General features: G+C 44.8%; 1 protein-coding gene across 4 annotated transcripts in view; it reads left to right on the top strand.

Moving 5' to 3' along the window:
* Nucleotides 1–477: 477 nt before the first annotated feature.
* Nucleotides 478–20,418, top strand: part of AXDND1 (axonemal dynein light chain domain containing 1) — a 40,008-nt gene continuing 20,067 nt past the window's right edge. The window contains exons 1-14 of one of the 4 annotated variants that reach the window (XM_035123956.3): nucleotides 478–506; nucleotides 739–1,034; nucleotides 1,510–1,681; nucleotides 5,031–5,212; nucleotides 5,874–5,974; nucleotides 8,587–8,707; nucleotides 9,589–9,674; nucleotides 11,137–11,193; nucleotides 11,285–11,393; nucleotides 13,796–13,917; nucleotides 14,958–15,098; nucleotides 15,191–15,295; nucleotides 15,945–16,065; nucleotides 19,560–19,661. In XM_035123956.3, the coding sequence (XP_034979847.2) occupies nucleotides 1,573–1,681; nucleotides 5,031–5,212; nucleotides 5,874–5,974; nucleotides 8,587–8,707; nucleotides 9,589–9,674; nucleotides 11,137–11,193; nucleotides 11,285–11,393; nucleotides 13,796–13,917; nucleotides 14,958–15,098; nucleotides 15,191–15,295; nucleotides 15,945–16,065; nucleotides 19,560–19,661 (1,356 nt within the window). In that variant the 5' untranslated portion in view covers nucleotides 478–506; nucleotides 739–1,034; nucleotides 1,510–1,572. Of the gene's footprint in view, nucleotides 507–738; nucleotides 1,035–1,509; nucleotides 1,682–5,030; nucleotides 5,213–5,873; nucleotides 5,975–8,586; nucleotides 8,708–9,588; nucleotides 9,675–11,136; nucleotides 11,194–11,284; nucleotides 11,394–13,795; nucleotides 13,918–14,957; nucleotides 15,099–15,190; nucleotides 15,296–15,944; nucleotides 16,066–19,559; nucleotides 19,662–20,418 lie in introns of those variants that run through there. The other 3 variants (XM_035123955.3, XM_088673694.1, XM_088673693.1) reach the window with 3 other exon arrangements.

Consider the following 20,418-nt stretch of genomic DNA (forward strand, 5'->3'; position numbering starts at 1 on the left):
ACTCAGTAAATAGAAAAAGGGATCCATCCCTATTTCTGTGTGTGGTCCTTTGCCAGAAAGGGGAGATGGACACGTCAGTGCCCATTCCTTCCTATGTCAAATTATTTGGCATCTGCAATGATTTCCTAAGGAGCCACCCCAGCTGAACCCGAGAGGCTCTAACCCAGAGAATGAGATGCGCACCTCTACACTTTTTTTCTGAGGGTGCAAGCGCGGTGGAGCAGCCTTTTCTCGCGCGCATGCTCTGTTGCTTCTTACGGAAAGGACCCTTCCCTGCCCCCATCACCGTTGTCAACGCGTCTAATTCGGTGCCTTCAAAAAAAAATTCTAAAATCGGGCGTGTGAGATAGAAAGAAGCGGGCGGATAGCGGGGATGAAAGCCGGGACCGCCTGGCGGAAGTTCTGGGCGGAAGCGGCCTCTGCTGTCAGGCGCTCCGAGTGACGCCTGCGAGAGGCGTGCGCGGTTCCCATGGCAACGGACGCGGACGGGAACCATGCAAAGAGAGGTAAAGGGAGCCGCTGCCTCTCCTCCGCTTCTTCCCCCGAGATGCTGCCGGGGGGGGGGCGACTTCCCGGCGAGCTCTGCGCCCCCCCCCGGGCTCCCTACCTGCAGCCGGGCGAGGCTTCTAGTCCTCATGGAGCGCGTGGCTCGCGGGGATCGAGAAGTGGGGCGAGGCGCCTCTGTGGGGATGGGAAGGGAGAAGGGAGGCCATTCACACGTGCCCCATTCCCTTTCAGGACAGCGGGGTCGCCATGCAGCAGGCGGTGTGACCTCCAGCAGCCCTGAAGCCACGAACCTTCTGAGGAGGTGAGAGCGGAGAATTGGGATTATTACCAGATCCATATCATGTCTGAAGGCATCAAAGCAACAGAAGTGGCCTGCCTAGGTCAGGAATGCAGAACCAGCGTCGGGTTGCCAGACTCCCGATTCTGGTCAGCCCTTCCCAGCCTTTCCCGCGGTGAGGGATGGGGGGAGAGGCAGCCTCCAAAACTCCTGGGTAGCCACAGCTTCCCCATCCCTGGCAGAAGCAAAGGTGCGGTCTTGGGAAACGGGGCTCTATAAGTTCTACTCTGTTGTATTTTAAAAGCAAAACAGCGTACTAAAGTAGAAACAAAACAGTCCAACACTTACTCCCTTTTCTTTAGTCCTCCCTCCTCTTGCCGTTTCCCCAAATCTACTGACCGTTTCAAAACAAATACATGTATCTTATGACAGTATTCATGCCTCTCTCTACTCAGTTTTACAGGGGCAAGGTGGTCTGAAACGGAGTATATCTCAATAGCAAGTGACTCTCTACTGCAGGGGTCCAACTTCTTCCTTGTAAATGGGCTAACTGCCACAGATGGAGCAGCTTGCAGTGCAAGCAGAAATGTAGGAACACAGTGTGTGCCTCCTGCAATTTATATCCTTTCCCCCATGCTAGCATACCTTCTTAAACCAAGGCTGAAATTGAATCAGGTCCATTGCAGTTATACAGTCTATCCATGTGGGTTATATATCCCTTCCAGATATATGCAGCAGCCAACAATCTGTGAGTCAGTGAGCAAGCCAGCCAAAATCAACATTTCAGCATGTCCGCAAACAAAGGACTCGTTCCAGTGCCTCCGTCTACTTCAAAGCAAGAAAACAAAAAACACAGAGATGCTTCTTCCTTAGTATCTGTCAGCAAGGATAGTAACGGTAAATCTTGCAGCAGGTTGTTCAGTAATGTATAGCTGCAGCCAGGATTGAGTTTTGTTGACTGCCTCTGTCTGCAGTGTTTGGATTCCTGAAAGTACTGCGATATATTTGTAGGAGTAGGACCGTTTCTCTTTGGTTCAGTTCAAGCACATTTTGGGCCTAACAAGATACAGTATGTGGTTGTTGCCATCAGAGTGCATGGGGAGAACAGGTCCTTCAGGAGTCAAGGAAGTAGGGCATGTGGGGCTCAGGTTAAGAAGAGGTGGTTGGATCTGAATCCCTTGTGTCTGCTGTTTGTTATTGTCTATAGCAGGAATATCAATTCTTTCACCTCTTCTATAGGTATGTTTTAATATGACTCTTTACATATGGTTGCTTATCATTTAAAGAAGTGGTTTTCCGATAATAAAGATACAGTGGTGCCTTGCTAGACGAAATTAATTCGTTCCACGGGTCTTTTCTTATAGCGAAAAATTCGTCTAGCGAATCCCATAGGAATGCATTGAATTTTTTTGAATTTTTTTTGCCCATAGGAACGCATTAATTGAATTTCAATGCATTCCTATGGGAAACCGCGATTCGCTAGACGAATTTTTCGTAAAACGCATTCGTCTAGCGAGGCAAGCTCCGCTCGAAAAATCCTTTTGTTAAGCGGAAATTTCGTTAAGCAGGGCATTCGTTAAGCAAGGCACCACTGTAACTGGAGGAGAAAATGTCTAACTAACGCTATGTTTCCTTGGTTTTGTATGTAGTCCTAAACTTTTGGTGACTCCATCATCACTATAAAATCCTGTTCATGCCATGGATTAAGTGAGGAGACTAGCCCTGCTGCAGACTTGAAAATAAAATTATAATATTTTAGTGCTGGTAGAGGAGGAGTTAAGCAATCTTGAACTTTTTTTGGGGGGGGGCATAATTTATGAAATGTCAAGTTGGTGTTGAAGCCAGGTACGGTCAGTGCTACTCAAGTTTAACACTTTTTAAAGTAATTTTTTAAAAACCCAATTCTTCATTAGTGGCAGGGTGCCCAGTTGTTAAAGAATTTAAAAACACTTGGAATGAAACACATGGTCACAAAATGTTGCGGGCATCAGGGAGGCCAGTCTGTTGCTTACTGTTAGTGTGGGTAAAGGTGCTATGTAATAAGTGACATTTAGAGTCTGGTAACCATGTTCCACACAGCACTATTTCTTTATATATAACAAAAATTATATACCACTATGTCATTAAAAATATTGAAGCAGTTTACAGAAATAAAACTGCAGTTGGATGCAATGCTTGAGGCGGAGTCACAAAGCATTGAGTGCTGAGGAAATACAGGGTTTCTAGAATAAAATTGCTTCTTTGAGAAAAACCACACAAATTTTGCAGATTAAAAACTGATATAATTTGGGGAAGGGCTGTAGCTAGGTAGAGCATCTCCCTTGCATGGAGAAGACCCCAGGCTTGCTCCCTGGCATCTCCAGGTAGGGCTGGCTATGCCACCTGCCTGAAATTCTGGAGAGCTGCTGCCAGTCCGGGAAAACAGTATCAGCTGGATGGGCCACTGGATCTGACTTAGTATAAGGCACCTTCCTATGTCCCTATGATAGGCTTGAAAAGCTCTCAGTCTCCACTGGTCCCATATCAAATTATTTTTCTTTAAATCTTGAGTTAATTTTCTCTCCCCGTTTTCATTTGCTAGTCTGGGATTTTATAAGCGTCTGCCTTACACCTTAGCATTTTTCGGTAGGAATGAGCCAAATGGGGGGGAAAATGTTGAGAAGAGTGATGTACTTTCAGGCTGTGTTTGCATGTGATGGCTTAACTAAAACCATGATTGCATATGAACTAGGAGCCAATGGTTACTAGCTAAACAAGCCAACATTGTGTGAATTAGTATCTGTGCTATGGATTTGTTGCTATTATTCTGTCTCTGCATTTAGATCCATCGTTTCACAAAGATTTGGATGGGTTGTAAGTTACAGGCACACACAGAGAAGATTGGTCAACAAGAGTGGAGTAATGGGAAGAGCAGGTGGTGCTCAAAATAAATAAAGAAATAAAATAAAAACCCCATTTGCTTCCATCATTCTTGTTCTCATCTTCCCTGTCAACTCTCACCCATCCCTCTCCAGTTTAGCTAGGAGTCAGTGTGCCTTCTGCAGTTACGCCTGCTGCCATGTTGGTTTCAGCAGTTTCCTCAAAATTTCTTTGGTTGAAACCAAGAGGGCAGCGGGCAGCCCTGGCAATTTGCTCCACCATTCCCTGCCAGCTTATCAGGCAGCGTTGGGAAGGGTGCCTTTCTTCTTATCAGGTGTGCTGTTGAGCCTTGCATGCTTGGCTGGAGCCAGTTCAGGTGATGCTTGGCTGAACAGAGAATCTACTGCTGCACAACATTTTGAAATGGGGAAAATAAACAAAAAATGAATCCTTTCCTCGGAACATCTGGCAACTTGTGGTGGTGTTGGGAGAGTGCAGAATGATGACAGTGGCAAAGAAGAGGGGACAGTTGTGCACTGGCAATGGAGGGTCTATGGTAGCATGGGCATCCTCTCAGTCCTCCCACATGGCTGTTTCCAGTGCATATATGTTGCAGTTTGATCAAAGAACAGAAATTAAAAGCATATCAGAATGTATCTCCCATGTGAGACTTTGAATGCTCCAAGCACCTTTTAAAAATCCTGAGTATCGTGTACCTGTAAAGCAGAGCTTTCCAAACTTTTCATGTTGGTGACACACTCTTTAGACGTGCATCATTTCACAATGCAGTAATTCATTTTACTAGCAAACCAGAACCCCGGGAGGAGCGCGGGGAGTGTTCATATGATACACCTACACACTACAACTGACACACTAACATGTTGCGACACACAGTCTGGGAAGCTCTGCCGTAAAGTAATAACTCTGCGAATGTAACATGGGCGTAGCCAGGATTTATTTTAGGGTGGCAGTCTTTATGTGGGGGGGGGGTAGAACTGAGTTATCTGTGATGCAATTGATCAGCTAGTTAAGTATATTTATTTATTTGTTTACTTGATTTGTTGGGGGGGGGCAGTTGCACTCCTCTGTACCCCCTGGCCAAGACCATGGTATGTAAATGGGTATTTTTCTCTGTTGCTGCTGCTCCTTTCCTCCTTTAGCAATGCTCCTACTAAACAGTTACAGCGGGGGCTTCTGTAACTTTACTCAAAGGCCAGTTTATATTAGGGATAAATACGGATTTTAAATGTTACTCTTGAGCACCAGCTTGAAATGTGTGTGATAGAATTGTCAGCTTTAAGGTGTTTTGGGGGGGGGGGGTTAAAGATAATTTGCTGCCACCACCAAATATTAACAGTTACTCTTTCTGTTTCTTGCTTTTTTCTAGAACTCCCTCAGTTAAGAGACAAGTCAGGTGCATTAGACAGTTCAAAGCCTCTGCCCACATCTTTACAGCGTGATTTCATCCCAGAAGAGATCTTTGTTGCACTGACCTCTGCTGCCAACCCAATCCCCTGTCCCAGTGTTTTAAGACCCCCCAAGAAAACAAAAAGTATAAAAGACTTTCAGGTGCATAAGTTCATTTCCAGTCTGTGAATATTTGCTTTTTAAATACAAAATTTGCCACAAAACCCACTTGCTGTGGATGTCTGCTGGTGACTGCGAATTATGCCAGGTGCACATAGACACCAGTATTTTAGGACAACACTTTGCAAAAGGGAGCATGATTTGGAACATGGTGGCATGAGAAATGCTATAGAACCTGAGGTTCACTGAATGGTGGGGGAGGCAAGAGACAGTAGTTGGGCCAAGGAACTGGCACTTAGAGTTTTATTAAGGAGATTTTAGTACTTCAGCTTTTGTTATTTTTCATACATATCACAAACTACTTTCAGCAACAGAAACTTTTGAGATTGGTTCAGTAAGAAACAAAGAAACAAGTCCTTGACAACACTTTGGGCATGTTGTATAAATAAAGAACCCATCCCTTTATTGCATCTGTTTTTTGCATGTTCTCCTTCCTGTTTTTGATGTATATTTCACATGCATCTCTCGCCAGCTCATAAAAAGGCTTCAGCTAAGACGTAGAAGAAACAGCTGACAGGATCTCACTGCTATGTGCATTTGTGTGTAATGTGTCATTAGGCTTATCAGTATTGGAGATTTAGTCTGTGCTTACCACCTGATCCCGAAGAACCTCCTGAACTAGTCTTTTCTGTTCACTCTTCAGGGGTGCATTCGTACTGCTGATGGGGTCTGGCAACATCCTGTACGCAGAAACAAGTTTCGATATCTGATAGAGCATCCAATTTGCCTCACAGGAGCTGGAAGGTAATAGAATGGAATTAATAGGGCCCTGGCATGTCACATGCCTCTTTGTAGTAGTAGTCCTAGGATTTGGGAGGCATAGTGCAAGGCTGAAGGAGAGTGCTAGGGAAACGCCCATTAAGTATGTTACAGAAGCGTGGCTAACCCGTGGTGATGGTGTGTTTGGAGATGAGCAGGAATGCCCATGAACCTGGCTATGACCCTAGAGCAGCTTCTGCTAACTTGGCGCCCTCCCGATGTTGTTGGATGCAATCCCTCCCAGCTAGTTCTGCTGGTGATCAGGGATGATGGTTGTACTCCAAAACGCAGGAGGGCACCAGGTTGGGGAAGACTGGCCTAGAGACTGCTCTTCAGCCAGTTTCCTCATGCTGCTGCCTGCACCCACAGAGCCAAACCATTCTAGTGCATGGGAGGCTGCATATGTTGCTCAGCGTTCAGCAAGCTGGCTCTGTTTCACACTCGGGTTTAACTTGTGGCACACTTGGCAAAAGCGGTGGCCACCACTGTTTGAAAACCAGCCCTTTCAAGACCCCAAGACCTTCCTTGTCAACACATTGTTCCATTTTATCTCGGGGATAGGGGGAGCCATGAAGGAGTTTGCCTTCCACTGAGAGTAATCCGCTAGAGGGTGGATGTTGGTGGTGGGTAGACCAAAAGTGGCTGGGAGCAGAGGCAAGAAACGGGCAGATCTTCTCTCTTTCTTTTTCTGTCATCCCCTTTCTCTTTTTCCACCTCTTCCCATCAAGCAATCACTACCGTAGCTCTTGGAAGAGATCTGAACTGATTGGTTGCAGTGGACTCCCTCCTCCTTGCCAGAGTTCTCAACTGATCACTTGCAGAGTCTGTCCCCCCCCCTTCCATCGCTCCATCTGGCTCCCAGCCCCATTTCTCCTGCAGGATGTCTCTGAATACCAGTCACTGGGGAACAATAGCATGAGAGGGCTGCTGTATTCATAACTTGCATGTGGTCTTCCCATAAGCATCTGATTGGCACACCTTTTGGGGTTCACTTCAGGCAGCAAGATGTTTTGGGCCAGCATTGGTAATAGCCAGGGGTTATCGGAGAACAGGTAAAGTCCTTGCAGACTGGAGGTAGGCAAAGAAGACCCAGGTAACCACCGACTAGTTAGCTTGAAATCAATACCAGGAAAGGTCCTTGAACAGATAATTAAATAGTTGGTCTGTGAACACTTTGGAAAGAATGCTGTGATTACTAAGACCAGGCACCCCCAAACTTCGGCCCTCCAGATGTTTTGGACTACAATTCCCATCATATCTGACCACTGGTCCTCATGGGAGTTGTAGGCCAAAACATCTGGAGGGTGGCAATTTGGGGATGCCTGACTAAGACCCAACCTGGGTTTCTGAAAAACAAGTCATGCCAGACAAATCTCATTTCTTTTTTTGATAAAAAAAGTTACAAGCTTGGTGCATTAGGACGTAGTGTATTTCATTTCATTTTTTATTTGTATGCCGCTTTTCAACAGTTAAAAACAATGCTCAAGGCGGTTTGACAAAGTCCCCTATTATATTCTTGTGGAGAAGCTGGTAAAATGTGGGCTGGGCAAGGTTAACCGGCTGACTGACCAAATCCAAAGAGTGCTCACGAATAGTTCCTTGTCATCTTGGGAAAAAGTTAAAAGTGAGGTGCTGCAGGGGTCTGACCTTGGATGAAGGAATTGAGGGGAGGTTCATCAGATTTGCATGTGACACCAAACTGAGAGGGGTAGCCAATGCAGAAGACAGAATCAGGATTCAAGATGACCTTAACAGATTGGAGAATTGGGGCCAAACTAACAAAATGAATTTCAATAGGGAAAAATGTAAGGTTCTACAGTTGTAAGGTTCTACACGTAGGCAGGAATAAACAGATGAGGTTCATAAATATAAATTGGGAGGAGCTTTGTTTGCCAGTAGTATGTGTGAAAAGGGTCTAGGGGCCTTAGTAGATCACAAGCTTAACATGAGTCAACAGTGTCATACAGCAGCAAAAGAAGAAGAAGAAGAAAGGGGGGGGGGTAATTCTATTCTAGACTTCATCAACAGTAGTGTCCCAATCAAATGAAGTCATAGTACTATTCTGCCTTGGTTAGATCCCACCTGGAGTACTGTGTCTACAATTTAAGAAGGCTATTGCCAAGCTGGAATGTGTGTAGACGAGAGGAACCAAGATAACCAAGGGTCTGGAAGCCAAGCTTTATGAGGAACAATTGAGGGAGTTGGGTAGGTTTAGCCTGGAGAAGAGGAGACTGAGAGGAGATACGATAGCCATCTTCAAATATCTAACGTGGGTAGGACCTGAACCAATGGCTTCAAGTTACAAGAAAGGAGATTCTGACTGTACATCAGAAAGAACTCGTGGACTCTTACAACTCTACAACTCTATGATTCTGTGTTATATGAGGGTGGCTAACCATAATCAAGGTACTCAGGGAGAATGGGAAGATTGTAGCTGCAGCAAGGGTTTTGAGGCAGAACAGTCAGGCAGAAAGTGGTAGGACTTGCCTTTGGATCAGATACTTAGTGAATTATTGATACCAGAAGAGAGGTGGTGGCTGCACAGTGGACCAATTGCACCTTCATAACTGAATGATGGTTTTCTTTGTGTTTTTAAGGGACGTCTCTTTTCTCTATGACCTCGCTTCTGAGAAAGAGGCAAAGAATCCTCCCCCAACTCCTGTATCTCACAAAACTTCAACAAATTTGCAGCAGCAGGAACCCAGTGCAGCTAAGCTTGTGAGTTGAATCTGACTCTGTATTGAGGGACTGTGATAACTTTAAACACAGGAATCAGCTTTTACAAATTCTTTCAGAATGGTGACTTCTCTTTCAGTATATCTGAAGAAGTGTGCATGCACACGAAAGCTCATACCAAGAACAAACTTAGTTGTTCTCTAAGGTGCCACTGGACTATTTTTTTATATTATATATATATATTTTTCTACTGCGTCAGACCAACACGGCTACCGACCTGATTTCAGAATGCTGAGAGACAATATGGACTCTGAGCTGAGCATTGACTAGAGTGTTCTGAATTTTTTTTCACCCAGCATAATAATTTAAATCTGGAATGAGCAGTGGGAATTAAAAATGAAGACTTTACCATTTTTGTGTACCATTGTTTTCTAAGCTTGCTAAATTCATTCCCCAAAGCCACAAGGAGTCTGAGATGGCATTTGCCTATTTATTTTGCTTGGCTGGAAAAAAAAACCCTGTTAGGAAACATTTACGCATTGATTTCTAGGCTGTACATAATAGTCCTGTAGCACTTAATCACAGTTAGTTTTTCTTAAAGATGGTTAAGCACTTAATCTGGATAATTGCCCCAGCCGGAAGGCAGGCATGCAGATGGGCAGGCAGGCAGGCAGGCAGGCAGGCAAACAAACAAGTGGGCAGTTGGAAACCAAGGCAACACCTCTAGTGAGGGAAAGCAAGTCTATATATTTATTTCGTGGCGACCCACATAAACGCGGTCGTGTGCGAGTGGGATGCACATTAAGTTGAGGTGTGTGTGCCTGTCTAAAAACCCAACTCAAAATATCCTCTTGGGAGTATGTGGATTCCTTATGTCTCATACTAGCATATTATAAGACCTTCTCTGTCTGTTCTGTCTTTAGCCAGCAGGTATAGCAGACAGTCTTGTTCCAGAGGAATTTCATATTCTAAAGAACAGAGGTGTCCTGCGCTTGCAGTATTATGATGAGTGAGTGTTCCTGTACTACTTTTAATTGCTCCTGCATTGCATCCAGGAGTGATTCACTTGGACCTGCTACTGCTTACTCGGAGGGAACAGGTGAGGCAGTGGTGAGGCTGTGCCTGTGTACCAGCTGGAGCTCCAGGTCGGTTCCACCGCCTTGCCTTGCCCCTCCATGTTCTGGCGAGCAGCAGTGACTCAGCTGCCAGGAGGCCAGTGCTGTAGCTCCACCCCACCTGGCGAGCTGTTCCTGGTTGCCCCTAATAAATGAGATGAAGTGGCAAGGCCAAAAGTACCAGCATCTGGGCAGGAAACCTATAAAAATTCTATTTCACCATTTTGCCGAGTTCAACACTTTCCATTTTTGCTCCGATCCTCACACAGATATTTAACAGATATTTTGTATGAAGTACGTTTACATTGTAAAATTAGCCAAAGCAAATTCCAAGTACTGTAGGTAAGTACTTGGCAAATAAATTACTATTCTATTCTATTCTATTCTATTCTATTCTATTCTATTCAACTCAGGGATGCTCAACTTGCATATATTCTCAGGAACTGAAAATGCCACCCAAACTGACTTCCTCATGGATGGCCTGGCAGTATAATGAACTTGGTATCAGAATGAGGTTTTTTAAAATAAACAAAATCTCAATCATAGGTGTGAACGAGGGAAACTGCAAGCAAATTTGCCAGTGTGGTGTAGTTGTTAAGAGCAGTGGACTTGTAATCTGGGGAACCGGGTTCGCATCTCCGCTCCTACACATGCAGCTGCTGGGTGACCTTGGGCTAATCACACTTCTTTGAAGTCTCTCAGCCCCACTCACCTTACAGAGTGTTTGTTGTGGGGGAGGAAGGGAAAGGAAATTGTGAGCCACTTTGAGACTCCTTCGGGTAGTGATAAAGCGGGATATCAAATCCAAACTTCTTCATCGTCGTCTTCTTTACTATGGATCGATTAACAGAGCCCAGAAGCCAGAAATCTGAATTAGGACTTGAAAGCGTGAATCAGGGTTGCACGCTGCCCATTGGGCATCTCTGATCTGGCACTTTTCTCCCAGCCTGATTCACTTCTTGTACTGGAGTTAGACTGGAGGGAAAATAAATTTGAATGACACAAGGTGGGAAAAGTACAAGGACAAACATGGATGCATAATCACATCTAGCCTAGCCCTTCATTTGGGCCCCATTTCTGCATGATAAATATATACCAGATTACCATTCCCCAGCCCCACTCTTTTCCTTACTCAGGTTCATTGCTGTAGTTGTTTTAAGTCACCACGAGTCTCATTGTAACAGAGAACTTCAATTAATTCACTTGCCTGCAACAGAGTGGCCCGTCTCTTAGTCTAATGTATTTTTAAATTTATACAATAAAAATAAAATAAATGGTTGAATCTTAGAGTCCAAAGAGATTTTTCAAATACAGTAGTCTATTGCTGTTAACATCATCATTATTAATCTGTTGCAGTAAATATACAACCCTACTTGAAGACGATGAAAGCAGACTGCGGGTTTTCCCATCCATGTGAGTGACACAATGAATCAAGATGCTTTTGTAGTGCATGCTATAGAATGTGTTGTAAATCAGGCATGTCCCTTTCCTGATGCCTTGTTAGGAAGCCATCTGGGAGGCTGGAGGTCCTGCAGCTGATGAAGGTGATGGACACCATGCTGGAAAGGGCTGGAACAGATGATAAGGATGTTGGCGTAACAGGGGTTTCACAGGTAAATAATTCCTGCCAATCCTGATTCAATCTCATCGTCCTTGATATTGCCCACTTCTAGTTTACTGTACATCATTGCTGGTGAACCTCTAGTTTATGAGCCTCGTTAGGCCTGCCAGACCTCAGAGACTGTCCCCCAGCCATTTGGGGGCAAGCGATGCCCACCTACCCTAGACCTGACATCATATACATAGCTGCCAAGTTTTCCCTTTTCTCGCGAGGAAGCCTATTCACCATAAGGGAAAATCCCTTTAAAAAAGGGATAACTTGGCAGCTATGATCATATATGAGAATTCCAGCTGCAGCTCTGGCTAAAGGAAGGGGAATTGACAGTGCACTCTCAAGTATGCTACCTATTCTTCCTTTGCATCAAAGTCACCATCGCTTTTCAAACTTGGCACTCTTTTTCAATGCCTTGCCATGGCAACGGAAAAAAGGTGCCACATTCAAAAAGAACCGGCTTTTTGATGCAAAGAAAGAAGCAGGAGTTCACTCTCAGGGCATTCCCAATTATTCCTTTGCCCTGGCTTAGATTTAAGCTGCACCCGCAAGGGAGCATTTTTCTTTTGCAGCCATGGCTTAAATTAAAGCCAGGCTACGAATGAAGAATCTGGTGCACTCCTGATTCTTTGCTTTCAAGCAGAATCACTTGAAAGAATCAGCCCTGCTCCCCCTCAAAGTGGTTGATGCTGGGATTCGGTTTAGGGTTCCCGCTCTGGCTGCACATGCTTGCTAGGAACAGTTGACTGGCAGGTTGAATATTAGCAGGTTGAAAATCAGAGCCAAGTACTGTACAGTGGTACCTCTACTTACAAATAACTCTACTTACGAATTTTTCTACTTACAAATGGAGCTCCGTCCGCCATCTTGGATGCGGTTTAGATAGGATTTTTTCTACTTACGAATTTTTAGATAGGGTTGCTTCGACTTACGAATTTTTTCTCCCTATGGGATTCGACTTACAATTTTTTTCGACTTACAAATGTGTGTTCGGAACGCATTGAATTTGTAAGTAGAGGTACCACTGTATTCCTGAACATTTTTGCCAATTGTTCTGCCAGAAACAGAGATTCACGTGGATTCCGACAAGGCAAAGAACAAAGATTTGCTCCTTCATAACATAATTTATTTAAAGGCAGGGTAGAACAAAAGCAGGGAGCTGATATCCACTCAGCTACTGGGAACCTGTAAAAGCAAGAGATGCGGGCTCCAAGAGCGAGCCGTGGCACTTACCAAGGCCCTGGTCATTGCAGGCGCTCCAGAGACTTGTGTACTTTTAGCTTAAATTAATCACACTTTCATTTGATTATCTTTAGTATGTGATGCATGCCTGAACTGAAGTCAAACTCACCCCAAGACACAGGGAGACTGCATAGGATACATAATGTCATTCTTCTCCCGCATACTTTGAACTTACATGCAGCTTGCCAGGATGCTTGACTAACACCTTTTTCTATTACCAGTTCTCTAAGGTGTCAAGGTGGGATGCGGGTGGCGCTGTGGGTTAAACCACTGGGCCTAGGGCTTGCTGATCAGAAGGTCGGCGGTTTGAATCCCCGCGACGGGGTGAGCTCCCGTTGCTTGGTCCCAGCTCCTGCCAAGCTAGCAGTTTGAAAGCATGTCAAAGTGCAAGTTGATAAATAGGTACTGCTACAGCGGGAAGGTAAACGGCGTTTCCATGCGCTGCTCTGTTAGCTAGGGATCATGGGAGTTGTAGGCCAAAACATCTGGAGGGCCGCAGTTTGGGGGTGCCTGCTCATCTTGCTCTTCCTGGTTTAAAGCTTTCTGTGTCACTGAAGCAGTCTTGTGTTCTGTATTGATATACTTTGTCCTGTATTCATATACTATGACATATTGCTGTGGAGTTTGGACATAGTTCTTTCCTGACTTATCAGGTGTTTTGTTGCCATTAAGAGGCTTGTTGCTGTGTTGTCAAACAGAAAGAATAAGTGGAAGTAATCTTAGATTACCTGATGGAGAGAATTAATATACTGGAGTACAACATGGAATCTAGTAGTTAGGGCAAAGGCAGACATAGCATTTTAAGAATGGCAGGGGAGGTTTGATAGCACTTTCACTCCTTTGTAAATTATTTAATAATACAATATTTAAGATAAGGGCCAAACATATATGCAAACAAACACATATGTGATTTAAAAATACTGTATTATCCACCTGATAAATGAAGAACATGACTGAAGCATTTAACTGACTGGCATTAATTTGTTAATTTAAATAATGTACATTCCTCCTTTCAATAAAAATACTTTCAAGGTTGCTTAGAAATAAAAGCAATAAAAAACCCCAATGATGACAACAGACATTTGGCCAATAAAGGCAGTAAGAAACAGCTCATGCTTAGCTCTACAAAGATCACAACTTCTTTCTTGCCTCTTTCCCAAGATGCACAATGTCTTGGAGGTGCTTAAGGTTGAACAGAACATCTACAACATAGTGTTTCATGAAATCATCCGACAAGTCAGTGTGGACTGTGCAGAACGGGGAGAGCTCCTTTCCAAGCTCAGGTCAGCAATCTAAAGAGCTCAACACCTTAAAATTAGTCCTGCAAGAATAGGAGTATGTGACTATTTTGGCTTGTACTGCAGGGTTGAGGGTCTGTGCAATTATAGACAAGTGCAGAAAAAAACACAGCTTGTGGTACTGCACTAGACACAGAAGTCAGCTTTCTGGGAATGTTGCCTTTGATTTTTTTTTTCAACTACTTGCTAGTCCATGTGATGTCACATCCCACATTCTTTATTTCCTGTTTCAAGATGTGCTTGAAAGTGTGTGGGAAATGCCTGGTGAAATGTGAGAGAGCCGGGGTGTCTGAATAAGATTCCTGGGGTCAGGAGGCAGGTCATCGTTGCCCTGCATGCCATCTCCATGGATAGCAGAAGAATAATTATGAAGCTGCAGCATTTAGTCAGCTATCTTTGTCATCTTTCTTTGACACGTTTTAAATGGAAAAAACCTTCCACCTTGTGCAGAGATTTGACTCAAGTTGTCGCTCATGCACCTCAATGAATGCATTAATAATCTATTAATTTAACAAAGAGCAAGCAAGCCCAAACATTAGCAAAGTATGAAACGAAACCCTAATACACATCTCAAGGATTATTACATTTAATAATGCTGCATGATGATTCCAATCCACACAATGACAAAGATAGCTGACTTCTGCACTAGGGCTGGAAATGGAATTTAAACGTTGGTTTTGCATGGGGTCAGCTAGTGCTAGTTTCCCCATAAGGACATATGGAGGGCATTACGTTGGCTACCCCCCTCATACACCAATATATTTCCTGAGGTTATAATATTGATGTGTGTCAGGACAGATAAGGCACTTTTGCTGTGTCGTATCAACTTGTTTTCAGCATTCTGAGCGTATTGAGAGTTCTAACTGCTTATGTGCACAAAGGTTTATTCTATATTTATTGTTCCCCAACTATTTTCAGAAAGGATTCTCTCTTTAAATGATTGCTTAGCAAATATGCTTGAGTGAAACAGGGCTATCCCCACCCCACCCCCGACTCACTTTTTTCTGACATCGTCTCTCTTACAGAGAAAGATACGTTGAGCTGCTAGAACGAATTCCAAGGCAGATGAGAAATCTCTACAGAGAAATGATGGCACAGAGAGTAATGGACAAACACATTACAGATGAGTTATTCCATTTCAAGGAAGCTATAGGAAAACTGACAAGGTGTTGATATTGACTGGTGTTTGTATTCAACTTTGCGAATAAAAGTTGTGATTGTACAAGGCAGCTGAGGGTATTGCTCTGTTCAACTGCAGGGAGCTTAATACCATCCGAGAACATGACCGCAGAGTCACGGTTGAAGCAGAGAAAGCCTATGATGAGCTGGCAAAGGCGGTACAGGATTCCGAGATGAATGCAAAGTGAGTTCCAGATAAGACTGGAAGCAAGGGTTGCCGTAGGACAGGCATGTCAAACCTACGGCCCTCCAGATTTTTGGCCTACAACTCCCATGATCCCTAGCTAGCAGGACCAGTGGTTGGGGAAGATGGGAATTGTAGTCCAAAACATCTGGAGGGCCGCAGGTTTGACATGCCTGCCGTAGGAGAACAGTAAAGGTAAAGGGGCCCCTGACCATCAGGTCCAGTCGTGTCCGACTCTGGGGTTGCGGCGCTCATCTCGCTCTATAGGCCGAGGGAGCCAGCGTTTGTCCGCAGACAGCTTCCGGGTCATGTGGCCAGCATGACAAAGCTGCTTCTGGCAAACCAGAGCAGCGCACGGAAACGCCGTTTACCTTCCCGCCGGAGCGGTCCCTATTTATCTACTTGCACTTTGATGTGCTTTCAAACTGCTAGGTGGGCAGGAGCTGGGACTGAGCGACGGGAGCTCATCCCATTGCAGGGATTCGAACCGCTGACCTTCTGATCAGCAAGCCCCAGACTCTGTGGTTTAACCCACAGCGAGGGGGGTCAGCAAGCCCTACACTCTGTGGTTTAACCCACAGCGCCACCTGGGTCTCAGGAGAACAGTAGAATGCCTTTATATTTATATCTCATGTCATTACCCTTTCAGCCTTTTGGATGAATATCGTGAACTGTATGAATTGCAGAGAGCAAGACTTGAGGCCCAGATCCACCAGTTAACCCAAGAAAAGGAGCTGTGGAGCAATGCTACGTATGAGTTGGCTCTCAAGGTAGCTGGCAAAAGAGGCATTGCGTGCTTCTGCTTTTGATAAAAATGCTATTCTCTCCCCGTTATGTCCGATGCTTCTGCTGGAAGATCCTTTAGATTGTTTTGGCTGCTTCTGTTGCTTTATCATTTATTAAACTAAAAGTAACTAAAAGTAGTTACAGATTTGTATCTCCTTTATAACAAATTATTTCCATTTTACAGAGGGCAACAAAGAATAGGCACATTCCATTTCATTCTTTGCTAGCTGTATTGTTTTTAAACTCTCTACAGCTGCAAGTAAGTCAGGGATCACCAACATGGTGTCTACGGACACCAGTGTGCCCACCATTGCCTCCTAATGCAGCCTGCAAAAGGTCTAAGTAAATATATTTTCAAAAATGCACAAGAGTCTGTTTGCTCTTTCAGCTCAGTTCCTGTTTGAACTGATTCAGCCTCTTCTACGGCAGACAACTTCCCAAACGTGCCCTCTTTTCATTGGATGCCAGGATTGGACACCCACCGTCCCATTTTGAACAGAGCAGTGAAAGGCATGAAGAATGAACGTTAATTTCTGTGACATCAGTTTCTTAGTAGAGTTGTCACACAATTAAAAAGTCTGGTTGAGCAATCTTGTGGGCCTTCCAGCCAATGACCCACTTATGCTGGCATAAGGTAGTTGCCATCCTATGTACTCCCAATAGAAAAAAATGTGGAGAAAAGACAAGCACTACAAAACACAAAGCAGCCACTCATCGAGTGACCTTGGCAGCAGTGGCAGCGTTATGACTGAATACCATTTCTTTTGTTTGAATTGTGTGACTTTGGAGTAGGGGCCAAGAACAACATCTGAAGGAGTTTCGGAGTTTGACATAGTCCGACTCCTTCCGGGACACGCCACTGTCCCGTTTTGGCAGAATGTGGGCATAGCTCATACGCTAGTATAGGGGCCTTCCATCAAATCCTGAAACACTCAAGGATTAAGGGATTGTGCCTTAAAGTTGTTTGCTTGTATTAATTTTAATTGATGTGAAGATTTCCATATCAATGTAACACTGTTGTTGTTGTTGTTGTTGTTGAGCATTTACCAGCCATTATTCTCCTTAAAAACATAAACATTGTGTTGAAACATTTAGTTGTAATTCTGGAAATGGATCTTCACTGGCAGGGGAATATATTTTGGTACCCTGGTATTGTAAGTGTCCACCAGAACTCAAAAACGTCCCTGTGCATATGTGGTGCATAGTATAATGCACTAAGTTTAATTTCAAACTAATTAGAAAGTTCAAATTTGCAGAGTGCAAACTGCTTCTTATTTTTGTGGGGGGCAGGGAAGAAAGCAGTGATGGTTTTGCCCCTCCTCTGCTGCTGTTCCATTGCACCTTCCTAGCCAGTGCAATTCACAATTCCCTCCTCCTCCACGTTGCAATCTTGAATGCCATTTGACGAAGAAAGCTGCTGTTCCATTGCACCTTCCTAGCCAGTGCAATTCACAATTCCCTCCTCCTCCACGTTGCAATCTTGAATGCCATTTGATGAAGAAAGCTGCTGTTCCATTGCACCTTCCTAGCCAGTGCAATTCACAATTCCCTCCTCCTCCACGTTGCAATCTTGAATGCCATTTGACGAAGAAAGCTGCTGTTCCATTGCACCTTCCTAGCCAGTGCAATTCACAATTCCCTCCTCCTCCACGTTGCAATCTTGAATGCCATTTGACGAAGAAAGCTGCTGTTCCATTGCACCTTCCTAGCCAGTGCAATTCACAATTCCCTCCTCCTCCACGTTGCAATCTTGAATGCCATTTGATGAAGAAAGCTGCTGTTCCATTGCACCTTCCTAGCCAGTGCAATTCACAATTCCCTCCTCCTCCACGTTGCAATCTTGAATGCCATTTGACGAAGAAAGCTGCTGTTCCATTGCACCTTCCTAGCCAGTGCAATTCACAATTCCCTCCTCCTCCACGTTGCAATCTTGAATGCCATTTGATGAAGAAAGCTGTATTTGGGGAACACACCTTAGGTCTTTTTGCGAAACAAGGAGAATACTGAACAGTTGCCTCAGTGTTATCACGTAATGCCAGTAGGTGTCCTCTTGAAAAGACACTCCCCACCTTCTCTCCAAAGAGAAGGGCTCTTCTAAGAGGGTGTCTGCCACTCACAGGTGCTGAGTTGTGATGCATGCATGAGTTGTATCGAGTGTCAGGTTAGAAGAAGTGTCCCTTCTTCTATACGAAGGAAGAATGCTGCAAAGAGGACATTTGCCACCTGTGACTGTTGTTTTTAACACTTAAAACACGCTGCTCAGATTAACTGAGAACCGATCAACAGTTTTTAATTAGTTTTACAGCTTTGTTGACGAAACACCTCAAAGCTAAGCTGTGCTGTGCATACTTAGTTGAGCACGCCGCATGGAACTCAGTGGAAAACATGTCTAGGGTTAAGTACGCTTCAGGTTGAGTACTTTCAGGTTAAGTACTCCGCGGACCAGGAAGTGTTTACTTCCGGGTTCCGCCACGCACACATGCGCCGAAGCGATCTGCTCGCTTTTGCGCATGCACAGAAGCGATCTGCGCGCTTCACGCATGTGCAGAAATGCTCTTGGCACTTCGTGCAGGCGTGCTATCGCCGCTTGGGTCAAGTACTTTTTGGGGTGCGAATGGCACCCCGGAACCAATGAAGTACTTAACCCAAGGTACCACTGTAAATGTTAAAAAAAATTCATCTACAATACTGCCTTATTTATTTTATAGTACAGTACATTGATTATTGCCTTCGTTTTATGGATCAATGGTCTCGTTAGACAGTAAAATTTGTGTTAAATTGCTGTTTTAGGGGGTGTTTTTCATCTGGAATGGATTAATCCACTTTCCATTACTTTCAATGGGAAAGTTCGCTTCAGGTTAAGTCATAGCTGCCAAGTATCCCATATCCGCCGGGAAAACCCCTTTTTTTCTCACCGTTTCCGGCGGTCTCCCGTTTGGCAGAGAATCCCGGCATTGTCCCTTACATTCGATTCTTCCTGGCGGCCATTTTTCTGGTGCCGCTTTGCCCTTCTATGGGCACCAGAAAATGGCGGCGCCGGCGCCGGAAGTCGCTTCCGCGCATGACTGGAAGTTGCGTGACGCGACTTCCGGTGGCGCTTCGCCCTTCTATGGGCATCAGAAAATGGCGGCACCGGGGCCGGAAGTCGCTTTTACGTGTTTCCGGTCATGCGCGGAAGCGACTTCCGGCGCTGGCGCCGCCATTTTCTGGTGCCCATAGAAGGGCGAAGCGCCACCGGAAGTTGCGTCACGCAACTTCCGGTCGTGCGCGCGCTGCCGATCCCAGATCTTTACGATCCGGACTTGGCAGCTATGGGTTAAGTACGCTTCAGGTTAAGTACGGACTTCCGGAACCAATTAAGTACTTAACCTGAAGTACCACTGTACTGTACATTGAAATTTTAATTCTTGGCCGTCTCATGAATATCCCTTAACTTTTCCCCTTTCCGTCCCTTTAATCACCTTACGTTCCATTTCAGGTAATTGAAAAGAACAAGCTGATCTTGGCTCGCAGAATGTATGACAGTGAAAAGGCTTGGGTCAAAGGCATGAGGCATTTCATTACGATGATGGCATCACAGGTAGAATTGCTTAAGAGCACCTAACTGGGAAAGGGATGCCAGCTAGTTTTGTTTGTTTGTTCCGGAATGGCTGTGTGTGAAAGGTGTCTTGCTGGTACTCCTGGATCCTTTGCTGTCGCTTGAGGCTCGAGTGCCTTCTATCACCTTCAGCTGCTGACTCAGCTTAATCTCTGTCATCTATGCTCTGTCAACCTCTAGGTTAGATTACTGACAGTTCAGGAACTTCAGCTGGTCCAAAATTCAGCTGCCAGGTTGCTCATGGGGGCAAGATGGTTTGAGCATATATATATCGATCCTGGCCTGACTGCACTGGCTGCCCATTAGTTTCTGGGCCCAATTCAAAGTGCTGGTTTTGACCTATAAAGCCTTAAATGGTCAGGATCACAATACCTCACAGACTGCCTCTCCCCATATGAACCAGCCCGGACCCTGTGATCATAATCTGAGGCCCTTCTTCATGTGGCTCCTCCATGAGAGGCTTGGAGAGCGGCAACATGAGAACAGGCCTTTTCTGTGGTGGCTCCCCATTTGTGGAATGCTCTCCCCAGGGAGGCACCAGCTGAAAATGTTTCTCCATAACCAGGCTTGTGGCTGATTAAACATTTTATGGCCCTTAACATGTGTTTGTGGGAGGGGCATAGCTGCCAAGTTTTCCCTTTTCTCGTGAGGAAGCCTATTCAGCATAAGGGAAAATCCCTTAAAAAAAGGGATAACTTGGCAGCTATGGGGAGGGGGGATTATTGATTTGCTTTTGTTT

Source organism: Zootoca vivipara, chromosome 7 (genome assembly GCF_965207765.1).
Source record: "Zootoca vivipara chromosome 7, rZooViv2.hap1.1, whole genome shotgun sequence".
Lineage (NCBI taxonomy): Eukaryota > Metazoa > Chordata > Lepidosauria > Squamata > Lacertidae > Zootoca > Zootoca vivipara.